Source organism: Coloeus monedula, assembly GCF_965178545.1.
Source record: "Coloeus monedula genome assembly, chromosome: 2".
Lineage (NCBI taxonomy): Eukaryota > Metazoa > Chordata > Aves > Passeriformes > Corvidae > Coloeus > Coloeus monedula.
In genome coordinates, this window is record NC_138782.1 from 118,336,512 (window position 1) to 118,355,827 (window position 19,316).

General features: G+C 44.0%; 1 protein-coding gene across 2 annotated transcripts in view; it reads left to right on the plus strand.

The window, feature by feature from the left end:
• Nucleotides 1–19,316, plus strand: part of INTS9 (integrator complex subunit 9) — a 60,487-nt gene that overhangs the window by 23,767 nt on the left and 17,404 nt on the right. For both annotated transcript variants that reach the window (XM_082303018.1, XM_082303019.1), the window contains exons 9-12: nt 2,040–2,151; nt 7,476–7,656; nt 9,852–9,912; nt 16,706–16,877. In XM_082303018.1, the coding sequence (XP_082159144.1) occupies nt 2,040–2,151; nt 7,476–7,656; nt 9,852–9,912; nt 16,706–16,877 (526 nt within the window). The remainder of the gene's footprint in view (nt 1–2,039; nt 2,152–7,475; nt 7,657–9,851; nt 9,913–16,705; nt 16,878–19,316) is intronic.

Here is a 19,316-nt window from a genome sequence, read left to right on the forward strand (position 1 = left end):
TGTGTTCACTCCTCCCCTCCTGGAGAAGGAGCAGCAAGATTTGACAATGTGTGAATGGAATATTCCTGTGAGGACAAACTTTGCCCTGTATGGAGTAATTTGGTAACTGGGAATGTTTTCTTCTCATTGACATGAAATGGTGATTCAGTTTATGAGGTCAGACTGGCCAGGCTTCATCATTTCCCAAAGGTGAACGTTTCTCTGGAAGCTTCTGGTAAAATCCCTGTTTTTAGGGAAATTAACTCCCAGTGGCAGGGAATGGGGTGTGAGTGAACCGTTCATGGACTGTGGGCTGCACTCCCTGCAGAGGTGGGAGCGGTCAGACAGGGCAGTTTGAGCTTTAAAAGTGCAGGAAAAGGTTCTGTGAACCTCCCTGAAACCTGAGGGACCTCCATTTGCCAGCAGGAGATGGAACCTGAATTATCCATTCTGCTGATGGTGTTGTTTGTCCCACGTGCTTTCCAGAACCTCATTTTTTACCATCCAGTCCCTTGCACTTTGATCATTTTATCCTAACACATCTTTAGAAGGAATAGCTTAACAGATAGTTAAAATCACATTCAGTTTGTACTTTTCTTGTTATTTACCACATCACAGATGTTACCCCATACCATCATTGTCTTGCGTTTGCTTCCAGATGCTTTTTGAAGACAATGGATAGTTTCTGCCCTGGGGTTGATCCCTGTGAGCACCAGCACAGGCTGCTGCAATCTGGTGTTCCTGTATATGGGGTTTGGGAGCTGCCAAGCAGCTCTTCATCATCTCTTTGATGTCTGACAGACAATATGTAATGATAACAATATCTTGAGTGGCACATAGTCAGAATTGTGAGCAAGAAATCATTTTTTCCTCAGGGAGTGAAAAGTTGTTTGTCCATCCTGTTTCTCCATAAGATCATGGTGAGCAGTTCATCATGAAATTCCCATTTTTTATCAGTGTGTGCAAACAGTCACTGGTTTTTGTTTTAAAAAGGATGTCCTTTGAACATATCCAAAGTTTCTTTCCCAATGAATTGGGAGTTAGGCCTGGCACAATTAACTGTTCCCTGTTCTTCTGACAGATGGTTCCTATTGAAATTTTGCCTCCCCCTCTCCTGAGGCTGGAATTGACACCGTTGCCACTGAAGTGGAGAACAGGAGTTGACAGCACAGGTTCAGACATGTCACTAAAAGCCTTTTAAGACATATTCTTTACATTAACCCACGAAAATCAATGCAGGCCCTCTCAGTGCAATGGCACCTGAAATTATGTGGATCTAATATGCCATAATCATTATGTACATTATCACAGGCAGATTCCATATTATTTTTTATTGCATTATTGGCATTTCATTTTCATGGACACACTACAGAGAGTCAAAGATTGTGATAAATCTCACATGTCAGGTCTGATCCTACAAGGGGGTGCACAGTTTAAAGTTCTGTCAGAGTTGATACGAAATTCCCCTGCATGTTTAACAGAGCAGGGTCCTTCTCAACTGCTTCAGAATGGCTCTGGAGAGCTGTGAGCAGGGGAATTGACCTTACAGTGGTCTTGGAGGTTCAGCAGAGGAAATCTCTTCATCTGTCTCTTCTGGCAGAAATCTCTCCTGGTTGGTGAGACTGCAGAGAGTTGTTTATTGAGAGTAAATAACCATGAAATACCACACAGCTGCCAGCAGTTGCCCCCTTTTGCTTGATCAGTAGCTGTGGGAAGGGCATCCCAACCCAGAGTGAGGCTCAAAGTTACCTTTTCACCATCTGCAGAGAGAGAAGTGAATTTTACCCTGTCAAGATTGGATCAGGCTAAATTTTCAGTATCAAGAATATGTATTGAGTATCAGACTAAAGTATAATTTCTGAATATCTACTTTCTGTTTGCTGATGCAGAGAGATGGGTTTGCGTTTTCGTTCTGCTTTAATAAAATACCAGTATAAAACAAATTAGGTTTGCACAGATGGAGGAATGTGAAGTGTAAAGTGTTTGGTGACTGTATCTATCATGTCCTGCCTGGAGAAACTCTCCCATTCCTGATTTTATTTCCCTGTGCTCTGTTCCAGCCTATGGACCAGGCTTCTCTTAAAAACAGCGACGTTCTCATCCTGACGGGGCTGACCCAAATCCCCACTGCCAACCCCGATGGGATGGTGGGAGAGTTCTGCAGCAACCTGGGTAGGTCACTGAGAGAAATCTCCTGCCTGTTTTATCATCTTACTCATGGCTTTGGGTGGGAAATAATTCTGAGATTCCTGGAACTGAATAAGTTGTCCAGCTATAGCTCCTGGCATAAAACTACCTGTTTAGATTTTACGATGTGCTCCTGATGTCATTAATACAGTAAGTGCTTGGAGAGACACAAGTTGTACCTAAAATGTTTTGGAATGGAACAGGTATAATGAGATTTAATCATCTGCTGCCCCTGGTTTGCTAAGTATGTCACTTGGCTGCCAACAGGCTACATGTTGCCTGGGCTTTGGATATTGTTCCCAGCTGAGATATTACTATTTCCTTCCTGTGTATCAGCCAGAGTGAAATCTTTACATGCTTTTTTATGACTTTCAGTTTTGAAAACAAGCACATCTGCTTCCCTTCTTACACCTGACTTTTAAATATATCAAAAGCAAACAGCACAATCTCTGTTTAAAAAAAAAAAAGTCATGATATATTTATAAACCCCCAGAAATATAAAACCTAATCAGACGCTTTCACAGCTGGAAAAGCTGATAATTGCAAAGCTGTGATATCAGTGTGAATGGCAGCATTTTCCAGCCTGTTTGGAATGTCACATCCAGTGCCGTTCTCTCCTTTTCTCCCCTTCCCCCTGCTCAGTTCCTCTGTGCTCTCATCCTTCTTTCATCAAACCACTTTCCCATGTCTGTCCTGCTCTGTGTTGCCTGTTCTTTTATCAGAGATCTTCCCTTTATTTTAAATTCACTACTTTTTACAAATAAAAATAAAAAGCTTGTGATGGGAGGATCCTGACAAAGGTTACCAAAAGACATGACAAGACTAAATCAGACTAAATTCCTGGTCTGGTGGAGTGGGTCCCTGCTCATGGCACGGGGTTGGAACTGGATGATCCCTAAGGTCCCTTCCAACCCAACCCATTCAATGATCCTAAATATCTGTTAGTAGAGCACGTTTTGGCATTTTATAAGAATGATAATCATGGGTTTTACTAAAGATCCTCTCTGCCAGCATCCTGGCTCCAACAGGGACTGGGTACAGATACCTGGAGAAGAGTAGGAGAGCAGGGTGAGATTATAGGATACTTTCCTCTCATAGTCTTTAAGTATTTTTATTTCAGAAATTTCCTGAATTAGTCATGATTGTGTAGTTAATGATGTTCAGTGGTTTTGTTCAATTCATCCTCCCCTTGAAACTGTGTTAACACCTGTGACTTCCCTTCCTAAATGTGTGTTTTTACATGTGTGTATGTGTATTTCATCTGTGTTTTCATTGTTTTTAAACACTGTGAATTTTATTACCCTGTGAGCTGCCACAGATCAGCCCTGGTGACCTTGTTTTGGTCAATCCAGATGTGCTGCCCTTCTCTGTCCCTCCTGGACCTTCACTGAGGTCACTGTCCCCCTGACAGACGGTGGCACAATCCCCTCCTATCATTCTGAGTAAACAAGAGTGAGACTGTTAATTAAAATGCTTTTAAAAATTAAAGTCTTCGAGCTGTAGTTGGGCCAAAGCAGAATCCAGATGTTGACTGTGTATAAATAAACGTGTTACATGTGTCAGTGCAGGTGGCTGTTTGTCTGCACAACTTGTTCTGGGTTACAGAAACATTCTGAACTATTTTCAGGGTTTTGCAGGTCCTCACGCCAGTTTCTGTCTTGAATGAGACAAACTCAGAGAAATGAGAAAATCATTAAAGACCAAAGGAAGATACATGCTTAAAATAATGCCATTGTAAGGATGTGGAATTTGAGTGGTACTTGCCAAAAACCAGCAATCTGAGGAAATTAAATAATTCTATATTAATGCAGTTCTAGGACTGCCTTTTACATGACACCAGCCATATTTATGTACTCAACATCAGGAAAAGAAAATAGAGAATCAGTTTTCTTTCAAAGAGGTAGAAAGGTCCAAAAGCAATGTGTTACTGGGAAAATCAATTGAGTAGGCAGGCTGAGCATAGCAGTTTTCATCTGGTTATGCCCATTTCCAAAATGTTCAGGGGAGTGCACCAGCAGCTCAGAATACACAAGGTAAAAACTGTAAAGCAGACCAAAATTTACCAACACTGTGTGTGAGGAGGTAGCAGCATGTTTGTGAAGGAGTGATGTGAAGCACAGAAATGGAAGTGTGAAAATTGCACCTCAATCTCTGTTTTCATCCCAGCATGTGGAGCTGCAGCCCTGATTCCCAGGATTCCTAAGTCACACTGATTTCCTCCCCACCCTGTGTGTGCAGCACTGAACCCACACGCTGTCCCACCTCCAGCTTCCTCTCAGTTTACCCCACACCCCTTTTTTCCCTGCTCAGCACTGCAGCACCAGCACTCTGCAGCTCAAGGAGAGCAGTTTTATTTCTACATTGCCCTGGGCACCAGCAGCAAAGCTGCCAGTCTGTCTGTGGGGACAGTTGGTGATATTTTGTGTGAGTGTGAGGCTGTGTGTGTTTATAGAGCAGAAAAGAGCACAGTTTGCTTTTTAGGTGCCAACTTGACCTTGTGGCGGCAGCTGTTGGGAAAGCAAGGATCTCTTTGTGAGTTGTAAATTGTACAACTTGTTATGGAGCTACTGAAGGAGACTAAATTTGAAATGCCAAGATTATTACACAACTTTTATCAAGAGAGAGCATCCATCAGTCACCGAGATAAATTGGGCTTTAAACAGCTTTCAGATAGATGTGTCCTCTTACTGACAACTTTGTAATGCTGCAGAGAGCCATATTGGACCTGCTGCTTGTGTGGAAAGCAATATGCTTGGAAAGGTTTTCCCCCTTGTTTTGCAGAAGCTGGGAGGAAACTCCTATCCCTTTGTGGAATCTGGGATCCCTGGTCTGGTGGGCACCTGGCTGGAATCGTTCTCCACTCCCTAGATTGTGATTTTATATCCATTATTGCTCACCAGCTCTGTAGTTTTGCTGGGGACAGAAACTCAAGCTGGCACTTCCTCCAAGACTTTACCCTCCGATATTTCCTCTGTGGCCGCAGGAATCTTGAACTTGGGCTTGTTTTCAGCAGAAAAGGCTTGAGGTTTCCAGAGAACCAGTGGTTGTGAGGAAGGGAGAGCTGGAAATTCAGGCTGTATTGGGTTTGGCATGGCCAAGTTTTGGTAGTGTGGGGCTACAGGGGTGGTTTCTGTGAGGGGTTTCCAGAAGTTTCCCCCATCCCAGCTGGCTCCAGGATGGACCCACTGCTGGCCAAGGCCAAGCCCATCAGAGGCTCTGGGATAACAGCAAAGAAGGATAAAGAAGTTACTGTGCAGGAGTAATGGCAGCCAGGGAAGAGGAGAGTGAGGATATGTGAGGAGCTGCCCTCAGACCCCCAGGGCAGTGCAAGAGGAGGGGCAGGAGCTGCTCCAGGCAGCAGAGCTGGGATTCCCAGCCCAGGGTGCAGGCCAAGGAGAAGCAGCTGTGCCCCTGCAGCCCACGGGGGAGCAGAGGTCCACCTGCAGCCCCTGGAGACCCCACACTGGAGCAGGGGGATGCCTGCAGGAGGCTGTGACCCCATGGGAAATCCACACTGGAGCAGGGTCCTGGCAGGACCTGTGCCCTGTGGAGAGAGGAATAATAAATTAAACTAATTTCCACAAGTCAATTTTGTCCATGATGGTAATTTAGTCATTGATCCCTCCTCGATTTTAACTCTCCCCACAAGCTTTTTGTTACATTTTCTCCCCTGCCCAGCTGAATGATAGAGCAGCTTTGGTGGGCACCCAGCCCCCAGTCAAGGGCAAAGCACTGCCAAGGAATGGAACTCACATTTTTTGTGGCCTCAACACATTCTTTAACCTCTATTCTGCATCCCATCCCTGGCCTGTGCACCATTCCTGCTGCAGTGGGTGTAGGTGCTTTCCTTTCCTCTGCAGCATTTTTGGGTGCGTAATGACTCAATGCAAATTCGGGCCCTGGAGCCAAAGCCTCAATTTCCACCTCCAGATGGCTTTGAAAATGTTGTTCTTAACCTCCTCAATGCTCTCTTCACATCCTGTTTGCAGCTGGGACAGTTCAGATTTGCTCATGTGAGGGGGATAATGCCACACATTGCTGGGATGTTTGGGAACATCTCGAGTTCTAGACAAATGTGAACTATTGCTATTCATATCCACAAATATTTTGATGGTATAGTCTGTATATGGCCTGGAGAAATAAATCCACTACCCTGCAGTTGTATTACAAGTGATCTAAGGCCCCTTGTTTATCCCCAGTTGTTGATAGCACCATGTCATAGGCATTGACTGCTACAAGGAGTAAAACAACCACAAATGCATGTGAAAAATCCTACCAGGCTGGGCCTCTCCCTGAACTCGGTAAAACTTAAACATTCAGCCAGAAAAATCTTCCTTGAGGAAGATTTTGCCCCATCAGGGGCAAAAAGACCCTTAAAGTGCTACATTCATACCCCAACAAAGCTCAGCAAGAAATAGAAGTGAAGGAAGTGATTTTGGGGGGATGCAATATTTGTATTTTCAGGCTCTTCCACAGCTTGCTGTGGAATGCTTGTTGCATAATGTTACTGCTGCTGCAGTGCAATTAAAAAATAGGTCGTGGTTTTACCCCACGACCACAGGTGAAATTGCTCACTGAGCTGAACAAATATTTCTCCTTTCCCAGAAGGTGCAGCATTTTTGTAATTCATTCTGCCAAAAGAGCACAATGTTTGCTCTCTGCTTGCTTTTGCTATTGTGCTCAGATCTGTCTCAATTACAGAGTAAACCTATTTTTCCTTTTTCTTCTCCTCATTTTTATCTAGTCCCATGCTGTCTGCAAGTTTTAAATTGTTCTTGTTATATGGAAAGGACAGAAATATTTAGAGTTTTTAAAAAGGACAAACATTCCATCACCCATCTCTAGCTCTGAAGGCTGTTTGAAATAACCACAACCTTCAGCCTTTCGTCTGAAATCCAAGCACAGAACAGCTCACCATGTGCAGTGCTTTTGGTTGAGGCCTGGGAGCTGTTGTCCTTCCCCTCTGGGGGACAGCTGAGGAACGGAGCAAGGTTTATTTTGATGTTGAGGTGGTTTGTGTCACTCCTTTATCCTCCTGTGCCAGTGCACGGCCGCCCTCTCCTGTCAGGAGTTTTCCATGTGCTCAGGCTGTCATGTGCCCCCAGCTAAAGGAGTAGAATTGCTTCACTGAGCTTGGAGAAGGCAGAAAATAAATGTATTTAATGATCAGAGGTTTTCTTCCCAATTCATGTGCATAGTTTGTTGTGCTAATTCATGCAAAAGCTGCTTTATTTAATATTTGGATGAAAGAAATTTATTAAAAGTTTAAATATGAACCCATTGAATTGATTTGTCTGTCTCTCTCTCAGCCATGACTGTCCGGAATGGGGGAAATGTGCTGGTTCCCTGTTACCCCTCTGGAGTGATCTACGACCTGCTGGAGTGCCTCTATCAGTACATTGACTCTGCAGGACTCTCCAACGTCCCCTTTTATTTCATCTCACCTGTTGCCAACAGCTCCCTGGAGTTCTCCCAGATCTTTGCTGAGTGGTAGGTGTCCCAGGGCAGCCCCAAGTGCAGCCTCAGCTGTGGGAAGAGGCAGGTGCAGGTTATCTCTACCTGACAGATTCTAAAATACACCTGATTGGGATTGTGAGCACGTTCCTCGAGTCACCGGGGTGGGTGGGTGTTCTATAATTAGGGAAGGATGATTTCCTATAGAATGTGCAAACCCAATCTCTGCTTTTTGGTGCCTACACTAATGAGTAAATTATGTTCCTGACTTCAGTGAGTTTTAGCTGTGCCTGTTTGCAAGTCTTAGCCCCCCCAAAATCTACCACGTGTCCCTGGCTAAGCAAAATAGAGTTTTCAAGCTTAATTTTGCTGAGCCGTGGCAAGAAAAGGCCAGGAGTGTCCTGGGCTGCATGAGGCAGAGCAGAGCCAGCAGGTCAGGAGAGGAGATCCTGCTCTGCTCAGCACTGCTGAGGCCACGTGGGCAGTGTCCTGTCCAGTTCTGGGTTCCCCAGTACCAGAAGGATGTGGGATATCTGGAACAAGGCCAGCACGGGGCCATGGAGATGAGGGGAGGCTGAGGGAGCTGGGACTCTCCAGCCTGGAGAGCAGAAGGCTCAGGGGGATCTTATAATCGTGTAGAAACACCTGATGGGGAGTAATGAGGATGAGGGTTCAGTCTCTTCAGCGAGGCCCACTGGCAGAACAAATTCAAACACCTGAAATTCCATCAGGGTAGGGGATTTAAACTGCCAGAGGGTAGGGTTAGATGGGATATTGGGAAAAAAAATACTTCCTTGTGAGGGTGGGGAGGCCCTGGCATAGGTTGCCCAGAGAAGCTGTGGCTGCTCCACCTCTGGAAGTGTCCAAGGCCGGGTTGGACAGGGCTTGGAGCAGCCTGGGATGGTGGAAGGTGTCCCTGACCATGGCAGGGGGTTGGAACAGGATGAGCTTTAAGGTCCTGTCCAACCCAAACCATTCCATGATTCTGTGATTCTGCAGCCTCTGTGCAGAGAGGTTGTGGAGACTTTGCTGTGGAGGCATCAAAATCCAGCTGGACACAGTCCTGGATGATCTGCTCTGCTGAGAGTGCTTGAGCAGGGCTTGGACTTGATGATCTCAGGAGGTCCCTCCCAACTCCAACCATTCTGTGATTGTGAGCCCTGGAGAGGAGAGCCCAACCACTTCCCAAATTCTTACAGATGGAGACATGCTCTAGAATATTAAATACAGTAAGGTAGCTTTTCTCTTCTTCCTCTCTGGATTTTGGAGTTCAGGAAAGAAAAGACAGGTCCTGGAAATCTTGTGTGAATTCATCCCTCAGGAGAATTGTAAAGAGGATTGAAATCTGGTGAATTTACATGGAAATGGAGGCAAAGGTTGATCTGTAAAATAGAGGTTTGGGGTCAGAACTGTGGTTGCTATTCAGGGATTCCAGCCTTGTAATTCTACTCTTTACCCAGCTAAAGGAAATGTTCTGGTCTTAGTATCCCTTACACTTTATCAAAATTAGTTTGACCCAGGCTCATTTCTTTTTAATAAAGTGCAAGTATGAGCCAGGCAGTGTTTCCCAGAAAAAGCCACCAGGACAGTGTCACTGCAGATCATTGTCACGTCACCCAGACCTCTGATAAACAGCTTTTTTTAGCTGCTGTAATAGGATGAATCAGGAGCCTGGGCAGAGCTCATCAACAGCTCTCAGTATCTCTGTTTTAAAGATAAGTGATTGATGGAAAATGCCAGGTCACAGTGAGCCTTGGGCCGTGGGGAGAGGTAGTTTACCAGCATTGTAGCTGCAATAATAAAATGCACAGGGGAATTGGATTAGAGTGAGCAAAAGGACCAAGTCACTGCCGAGGATGAGGCAGTGGAATTTTTCTCTTGACAGATGATTTGGCTTTGCAAAAACTGCTGAGGTCTGGCCTAGGAAATGCTGTGGATGTTGAGTTCCAGATTTGTCTTGAGCAGCTCAGGAGCTCCATTCCAGTGTGTACAGAATTACCTTCAGCTGCCTTGCACCTTCTCTGTGCCATCCTGCTGCAGTTGAGGTGTTGTGTCCTGTAGGTGTTGGTCCTCTAACGAGAAACCCTGGCAGCAGCAGGACGGATGGGTGATTTTGCACCTGGTGCCTCAGATCCCAAACGGGTTTTCTCCAGGAGTGTAACAGTAGATGGCAGCAGATGCTGCAGGATGTGCTGCACCTCTAACCCGGCTGATTTCCTTTTCTTTTAAAGGTTGTGTCATAACAAACAAACAAAGGTGTATCTTCCAGAACCTCCTTTTCCCCACGCTGAGGTGAGTTAACCATAATCTTGTTTACTTTCTGGATCACAGTCCACACAGCGTAGCTGTTGTTTTTCTGATGAGCCCATCTACAGCTATTTAAGTTTTGTTTAATTTGTCATAAAAGTGGTTTTTTCCCTTTGCTTTCTGTGATGAATTTGGGAGCGTGGGGGAGGAATGAGTGATGGTGTTCCCTCAACTCCAAAATTACCCTGTTTATTCCATCCTATCACTTGCACAGGCTGGCCTGGTTCACTCCTTCCCCCGCAGAAGGAGATCTGGTGTGGGATGTTTGCTCTTATCAACTGCAACCACGAGCATTCCCTTTGTCCAAGCAGTTTATTTCCAAGTCTGTGAAACTAAGAGCTTGTTATCAGAGCCAGCTTAGTCATGCCAATTCCTTCCTCCCTCAATAAAGCAAGCACCATGTCTGCTGCAGGAGGAATGGTATCTTGAAAGAGAGATTTTGTATCAAAATCTAAAGTTCACAGCACTGAGTGCTGTCAGTGGCAATTTTAAATGAAACTACTTGAGCATTGTAATGAAGCAAAAAGGAATGAGGATTCTGAATTTGGAGGATTTCCTTGCAATGTGTGGTGAGGGGATTTTGATCCTCCCTGCAACAAAATAATAATTTGAGGGGAAGTTTTAGCCAACCAGAAATTAAATAAAAGTGGTATAACTGATGCCTTCAGAGTTATCTCACATATTAGGACAGGAAGTTCTTCCTTGGGAACAGGTTGTTTTTCCACTGAAGTAAACAAGAGGCAGAAACAGGACTGAGAATTTTAGGTAAATCCTACTCCTGTAAGGCATTGACCCAGAAAACTGCTTCCTTTAGTTGCTGTGGTCCAAACTGTTTGATGAGATGTGCAGAGTGGCCATGGCAGGTTTAAGAGCCCAGAAATTCAATGCTTTCACAGACACTGGGTGTTTTTTCCTCTGAGATATCTCATCCAGGGACTTCTTCTGGAAACTGCCATTACCCATTATATCTATCATCTGTAGGTGCTTCAAAGGCATTGTTGGGAGTAGGATCTGACCAGGAGCCCTCACTCTTTCCAGATGCTTGAATGTGTTTCAAGCAGGATGTGCAGTGAATTATGTATAATCTGTTACCAAGAATAATGTGGACTGCAGGGCAAGCCACCTGTTCACCACTTATTTTATAATCAAGAAATTCATTCCCACTGATAAATCAATTCCAAATTCTCTGAGCACAAGGCTCTGCAGCCTTGCTGCTGACTCTGCTCTCTGTCTTACCCTCCATCCCTGCTTTCTGGGGTGTCCTTGTTGATCCACAGTGTCATTGGATTCACTGACAGCCCATATTCTGGTTCACAATATTCACTGGAACTGGCAGATTTAAGTGAAAACCCATCCAAAAATGAGAAGCCAAACATGCAGCTGTCAAAGACTGGATTAATTAACCCATCTTATATGATGGGTCTTTGTGTTTATAGAGTGATAACTCTGTCCTCTAATTCCTAGGACGTTTTATATTCTCTTGGGGCCTGTTGATAGTGAGATTTTGCCAAATTATTGAAGCAGCTTTGCAAGAACTGCTCTGTGTTTCATGTGTAGATCAGGGTAATTATGCAGGAAAGACCTCCCAGCAGTGGCTCCCAGATCAGCTTCCCTGCACAGAGGGAGGAACGTGCGTGTTGCAGGTGTAGGATGGAACACCCCACAGGACATCCATGCCAGGACCCCAGTGCTCAGCACGAGCCTTGGGTTCCTTCTTAAATCTCCAAAATCTCACACCTGACACCATATTTCATTCACACAGTGTGAAACATCCAGAAAATCTCTTCCCAGCACAATCCTGGGCCTCCACAACCCCCCCATGCAGGCAGGAGCTTTGCTTACTGGCACTTCAGGGGATTTTTAATGAGTATCAGAAACAGACAGTGAATGATGGTTTCTGTTGGAGATGTTGTTAGTGGAGAATTGCTTGGCTTTTTTCAAAGTAATGCTAGGCTTGTGCAATGTAACCTGTGCTGAAATTGCCCATCATGAAAAGATGTGCTTAACTGCTCAGTTGTTGGAGGAAAATAGGGAATTACTCAGACATGCCTCTTACTTCTTAGGAAGCATTAATAACATGGCTGGCACGATACATCAGAGAGGGACAGGCCAGGAAATAAGCTTCTAATTATCCACAGAACAAGCCCAGCCCAGCATGCTGCTGGTCCTGAAATTTGATGTTCCTGTTAGTTGTATAAACAGCAAGATTTAAAAACAAAGAAGGCAAAAAATCGCCCAAATCCTCGATGTTGTCCCTTGCAGCAATGAGTTCCAGCAGTGCCTGATGTGGAGTAGAACAGAGTAATTCCTTCCTTTAATCAGCTGTGATTGTATTTGGCATTTCACTTAACTATGCCTTTATTATTGTCACAAGAGGATAAATAAAAGCATCTTCATTGTCTCTACAATTACTATTTTTATTTCTCCCTACTCTCTACATTCAGTTGTTTGAAGCTTTTGCATTCTCTCTGCATGGAAATTTTCCACTTTTATGATTTATGTTGCGTGTTTTGAACTCATTCCTTGTTCTGCTCTGCTGAATAAAACCAGACACATGTTCAGCTCTGCAGAGAACCCAAAACATTTCTCCCTCCTTGTTTAATTCCACTTTAATGGAGCAGTAGATGTTCATCTTATCTGCATCTACACGGTCCTGGTACAGTTCTTGTGGTGGCAGTTTGCTTCCTAACATCCAGTCTTGAGTGAGCAGAGAATACTTTCCCTCTGTTAGGAGCAAGGAATGTGGGCTGAAGTGCTTCAGGTTAGTAGGGATGGATTTGGACATCAGTTCTTGCAGAAGTTAATAAAAATGAAGTGTCCAGGTTTTTTACTGGTGCAGCCTTTTACTGGTGCACAAACTAAAAGAACTTCTTTTTAAAGGTTTTTCTGAGGGAGGAGTTGCTGTGACTGCAAAGCTAAAAACTGGAGATCCCAAATAGTTGTCAATAAAGGCTGGCAAAGCAGGGGGTGGTTTTCACTTCCAAGGTCCTGTATCCATTATATCCAAGGATCAACTGTCTAAAGAGGCTCAGATTGAAGCTCCCCAGTGCCTTGCTGAAATGCTGTGGAGCATAAACCAGTAATTTGTTTAGCTCAGATTTGTTATTCTGGTATCCCAGAACCAATGTGTGGTGTCTTACCAAATTCCATATGGGAATATCCCATCCCAGCACAGCCCCAGATGAGGAATTCAGGGTCTCCTTGATAATTTTAACAGGCTTGTACACTCTGCACTGTCCCTTCTGTGGAGGTAGAGGCTTTATATTTATAAAAGAATGGCTCAATTGTTGTAGCTGAATTGTTCCTCTCTGTTCAATCTTTACATGGACAATTTCAGGCTCTACAATAAGTGAATCCAGACTCCTCTAAATGTCTGCAACAATAAAATTTGAGAGGTAATTTGTATTGATCAGTATTTGCCAGTGGAGGGAGAATTTGGATTTACTGTGCTCTTATTAAGGATGCTGTTAGCAACATCTAAAAGAAATGGCTGCAAAAACCCTTTTTTCCTGACTCAAAAAAGCACCAGGGTGGGAGTAATATTGATTCTGTGGTCTTAAATACCAGAATTTGTCTTCTTCATCTTTGATTCCCTCCACCATTTACCAGTTCCTGCATAACACATTTGAATAAATACCTGGAATCAGGTGATTGTGTAGTATTATGGTTTGTTTCATAGTATTGTATAGAATTGTACTGTAAATATTACCATATAGGAGTTGGACTGAGCGATCCATGGGGGTCCCTTCCAACTCTGGACGTTCTGTGGTAGGATTAGGCCCCTGTTAGTGTTGATCTGATGAAGGGAGGGAGGGAGGTGAAGTAATAAATGCATCTCTCATTCCCTGATAGGAGCCACATCTGTTCCAGATTCTGGATACAGAGCACACACACACAGAGTAAATATCAGCGTATCTTGGCTCACTTCAACAAAGGGTACACAAAGGCTCTGGAGATTTATCCTGTTTATAGCAGCAGTTGCTGACCCTGTAAATCAAGTGTACAGCTTTAAAGGGAAACAGAACCATTTGGGATTTCAGAAAAACACAGCTCTCACTCTTGATTCAGTACTTTACCAGCCCCTATCTCTTAAGCTTTCAATCAATAGTGGTTCTTTCTGTAAAAAAATGCTCTGAATGTTGCTTGTGCTCTCCAGAAACGAAATTTTCAACCTAAATATTGGCTGGCTCAATACCAAGCATTGGTTTTGGCCCAGGCTGAAGGTCTGACAGTGGCACAGTGACGGCTGTCGTGTTTACACACCTCATCTCATCTGGAAATACAAAAAACCTGCACAAATCATTACCAATTCGGTCCCCTTAATGATTTGGGAAATTTTGCTGGACCTGTTTTGCAAGTTCAGCTCCATATATTTTTGATGGGGTGATTAAAAGAGACTTTACTGTAGACACTAAAATCCAGCAGCTGCTTCCTCACTAGAGTGAGCAGAATGTTTTTAAACTTGTTTTTGTAGCCTCTCACCCCTACTCTGTCCACCTGTGAGAGTCAGGGATTGTGAGCAGAGCTCTGGAGCCTCACCAGACTTATCAGAAAAGATCTGGCAAGATAAAAAGAAAAGATGAAAAAAGAACCATCACCAACGAGCTCCTGAAAACTGGATTAGAGATCCTGTGTCTCTTTACAAAGCAGTCGGAGGGGATTTGAAGCTTCCATAATGCTTTGAAGAAAATACAGCTTTTATGTTGCTGAGCACACATTTGTGGAGGTATGGCAGGGAAATGAGCTGTTCACTGCTTTCCACATCCAGTGCTGCTCTCACATCGTCCAAAAGATCTGAATGCTGCATACAAATATAAATCATTTGAAGGAGAAGATGCTGGAAGAACAGTTCATGATTTTTCAGGAGTGTCTTAGATAAATGCTGGCTGTAGAAATGTCTTTCCATGACCTATCTGCCTGTCCCTGGAGGAGTTTTCCCCTGGAATGTCACACATCCCATTTAATATTTGAAATATAAATCATCCTCCTTTTCCAGTTTACCCAGTTGAAACTGCTTCTGCAGCTTGAATTTTGAGACTCTTGGCTTCCCTCAAAAGTTAAAAAAAAACAACATGGAAAAGCTTTTTGAGGCCATTTCCTACAAGTTCATTTAAATGTCAGTATTTTATGGATTCAAATTTGTTTTACCCATTGTCTGCTAAACTGCAGTTTTTATTACTGAAGCTAAGTTTAGATTCTAAACCCTGCACTCCAGATGTGTTAATCAGAAATCTTTACCAGTATAATTGCAGGAATGTTTTTGACATTCAGTGCCTATCAACTGCCAGAGCAGTTATTGGATGGGTTTTTTCCAATTTCCCTCTTGAAGATTAAATAGGAATTTTCTATTACTTGTAAACTGCAGAAAGTGTAGTCCAGTTTCTACTTCCTCCATGATTTCAAAGATCCACTTGGAAATGATCCGCGTGCATCTACAGCACTGTGTAATAACCTGAATTCTGAGGTGCTTTGTGGTGCACAAGTTGCTGAGAATTCTCAGCTTCTCTTCATTTCCATGCAGGCACCTTAGACCTGCTATGGTAAAAAGTAACACAGGACAAGGGAAAATGGCCTTAAACTGAAGTGAGGAAAGTTTACATGAGATATTAGGGAGGAAATCTTCCCTGTGAGGGTGGTGAGGCCCTGGCACAGGGTGCCCAGAGAAGCTGTGGCTGCCCCTGGATCCCTGGCAGTGTCCAAGGCCAGGTTGGACACTGGGGCTTGGAGCAGCCTGGGCTAGTGGAAGGTGTCCCTGCATGCATGGGGTGGCACTGGATGAGCTTTAAGATTCTTTTCCAACTCAAACCATTCCATGATTCTATGATTTGTTGAACAGCCCAGCCTCCTTTAAAAACTGGCTGACAAAGGAAGCACCATTCCCTCCCTCACACTCTTTATCTCGCTGGTTTTTATCTCAGCTGTTCAGTCTGTGATTCCATGTGTTAAATTCCTTGCTTTTTAAACTGTATTTACAGTTATTTTCAGGCTGAAGATGGAAGCATATACCTGCCAAGCAAAAACTTGCAAAATATTGCATGAAAGTGCTTCACAGCCTGGTTATTAAATTGCTTTTTAAGTTGCACCTTGTTTTGCAGATTAGAAAACAGTGACAGGAGAAATAAAGCATAACTCTTTGAAAAGTGCCTTGATAAATAAACTTCTCCATCTTAGCAAAGAAATCTGTTCCACCTGCAGAGCTGATTGCACTGTGTCTGCAAAACATCTTAGTGCTCTTAGTTCATGTTTGTTACTGGTTTCAGAGATAGTTCAGGAAGGGAAAGTCTGTTCTTTTTCAGCAGGTTTGACTTTGTGTGAACCCTTTAGACTGAGGAAGCTCTGCAACATTCTGCTGAAGGCAAAAGTGCCTGGTACTGCTGTGATGCAAGAAAAGCAGGTTAAACATGAGCCCAGAGCTCTTTGCAGACATGGCAAATAGGAAAAAGGAGCTTATTGTGAATTTGGCAGCTGAGCACTCTGCTCACTCCAGGGAACTCGAAGCAGGGAGTGTTTGCAGAGTTTCCTCCCAGTCACCATCCTGCTGGTACCAAAGAAATGAGAGCAAGGACTTGGAGGCACCTGGCCCCATGCTCTGACTTCCTTTTCATAACATTTACGACAGTCATGACTAAATTTGTTGGAAAAATCTAAGGGGTATACAGGAAGGGACCCTGTGATGAGTGAGGAATAAATTGTAGAACATTTGTAATCTCATGTAAATAAACACACCGCACAGAGGCATGAAAAGTTGGTAATGTCTGGACTTCTGTTTTTCTTTCAGCTCATTCAGACAAACAAATTGAAACACTATCCCAGCATCCATGGAGACTTCAGCAATGACTTCAAGCAGCCCTGTGTTGTGTTCACTGGGCATCCCTCTCTCAGATTTGGGGATGTGGTGCATTTCATGGAGCTCTGGGGAAAATCCAGCTTGAACACTGTTATATTCACAGGTAAGTAAAATGCTGATATCATTATCAAATTAACAGCTTGTGCACTCTGGTTAAGTGTGGCCACATCCCTGGGGCTTTACTCATTTGTTCTGGGACAGAAGTTTTTGACTTCAGTAGGAGCTTATCTAAATTAAGGCCCCGGGACTGGCTGCAGGGACAAATGTAATTATTGTGCCATTTAATTCAGTGTGGCCCTGCAGAGCCAACCTTTGCCATGCAGAGTCCATTCCTGCCACGACTGAGCAAAATCTTTGTTACACATAGCAGTGAAATGCCTACAGGAAATTAATTTTTGAATTAAGAGCAGCTGGCTGCAAGTTAAACCCAGGCAAGACCTAATGGATTGCTGGTCAGAAAGGAGAAACACTTCTCCATGTTCCACTGAAACCACAAACCTTTCTTCATCCCTTCTCCTGCCCTTTCATCAGGCAATGTTTCTAAAGAGGTTTCTGTCCTCTCTGCTGTCCCAGAAGTGGGCACCCCACACAGCCCTGGCACAGGGATCTGAGCTGTTCTGCCTTTGAGCTGAGCTTTGTGCAGATGTTTTTGGGCTGACAGACACATTTGTAGCTGAAGGTACAGCTCTGGCTCATTCCCCAGGGGAGCCGTTTCCTTTCTCAGTGCTCAACAGGTCTTTTAAGTTCCTCCACTTCTCTCCATCTGCTTCTAGTGCTGACCCTGATTAAAAATCCTTCAAGGCCTTCCCTCGGACTGGGGTTCTGTGCAGGTATATTTATACCTGATGTGTCACCCAAACAGAGCCCTGCAGTGGCCATTGTCCTGATATGAGAAGGCAAAGAGTAATCCTTTAGGTCCTTACTGCTGATTTTGTGTATAAGGAGCTCTGGGATAATGGGAGGTGTGTTCTGTATGACTTAGCCAGGTAAAAAAAGTGTGGAATTTTGGAAGAAGTAATTAGAAATGAGGAGGAGAGCCCTGAGGAACAGATCAAACCTACTCCCACAGCAAGGGTGGGATGGAATCCCACTGTTAAGCTTATTTTCCTCCAGTTTTTGGTGAACAGGAAAGCTCCTGGAAAGCACAAAACCTTCTGAAGAAAAGAGGGCTGGGAAAGGGTTATTTCCTTCTTTCCTTCTTTCTTCTTTTAACTGTAGACTTGAGGCTAGTGACAAGCAAGTCCCTTTGACTCTTTCACAATATTGGCACCAAAAAGTGTGATGGTATCATGGTACTGTTAAGCCAATTTGGGGAGATTTGAAGTGTGTAATTAACCCTATTCAATGGGAGGGGAGATACGAGGGAGTTCCTGCAGGGAACTTAAAGCCAGACTGGTTTTGTGCTGGGAAATGGTGCAAGGAACCTCAGCACTTAGGTCACAGCTGCTGCAGTGCCCATCCCTCCTGACCTTTGAGGCAGTTCAGGAGACATGCCCTAATTACAGTAATTGGGTAAAATTGCAATATGGATATCTTGGAAATAGTGAATTCTGCTCCAGTCAGGACTTCAATTAAGCCTGAATGTGCAGAGCCTTTGCTGGGGTGTGTATTCCATGAATCCTCAGGGAACAAGTGGCATTAATCATGTTGTGAATGTGCTGCCCAGGGTGTCAGGAACTGGCCTTTAATGGCAAGAACTCTTACTCTGTGTCTTCTGTAAAGAGAGCCAATTGACCTTTCTGTGTGCGATCCTAATCCTTCAGTGAACCGAGGCAATCGAGCACTTCTGTCAGAGGCTGGCCCTGGCAGGTTGTTAAGGCATCTAAATGTCACTCCTAACAACCTGGGGGTGCAGCAAGTAGTGGCCTTGGAGATTCATTCCCAGTTTGTACTTAGTGAAACTCCAGTTGAGAGCTGCTTTAGGTGGGGTGACCTTGGAGTGCACAGTGATTCCAGATGCTTGTGGTGTTTTTTTCCTAAATTCTATCTATCCGTGGCTTTTGTCTCTGTCTGTGGGCACATCCCCTGGGCAGGATGGTCCTACTGCCTTATGGCTGTCTATCCTAGGCCTGTTTCCTTATGATTGTCTCAGCTGGAACAAAACCACATGGTTTAGTGCTGGGTTTGGCAGTTGGACTTGATGACCTTCGAGATTTTTTTCCAACCTAAATGATTCTGTGATCCATGTCTATAGAAATTCCTAGCAGATTAAATTCTTCTGTTCTTAGTACCAGTGAAAATCTGAAGCACCTCCATTGCTGCCTTTGATTTCCATTACTAAATTGCTTTTCTGTTTTAAGCTAAAATCTCCTGTGGTTCTGAAAGAGCCCTGGCCCATTGGAGCAGTGTGTGAGAGCAGATGATGTTGTAGCTTTTCCTGTGAAAAACTCCTGGTTTCTGGTAATTAGAACCTTTAAACTACAGACCATCCTGCATTGTTAGTGAGCACTGCTTGTTCACGCCACAGGAACCAGTCAGTCTCCACCTTTCCAATCTGCAATGTAAAAAACAACGACAAGAATATAAATTAAAGCAGCCAGGA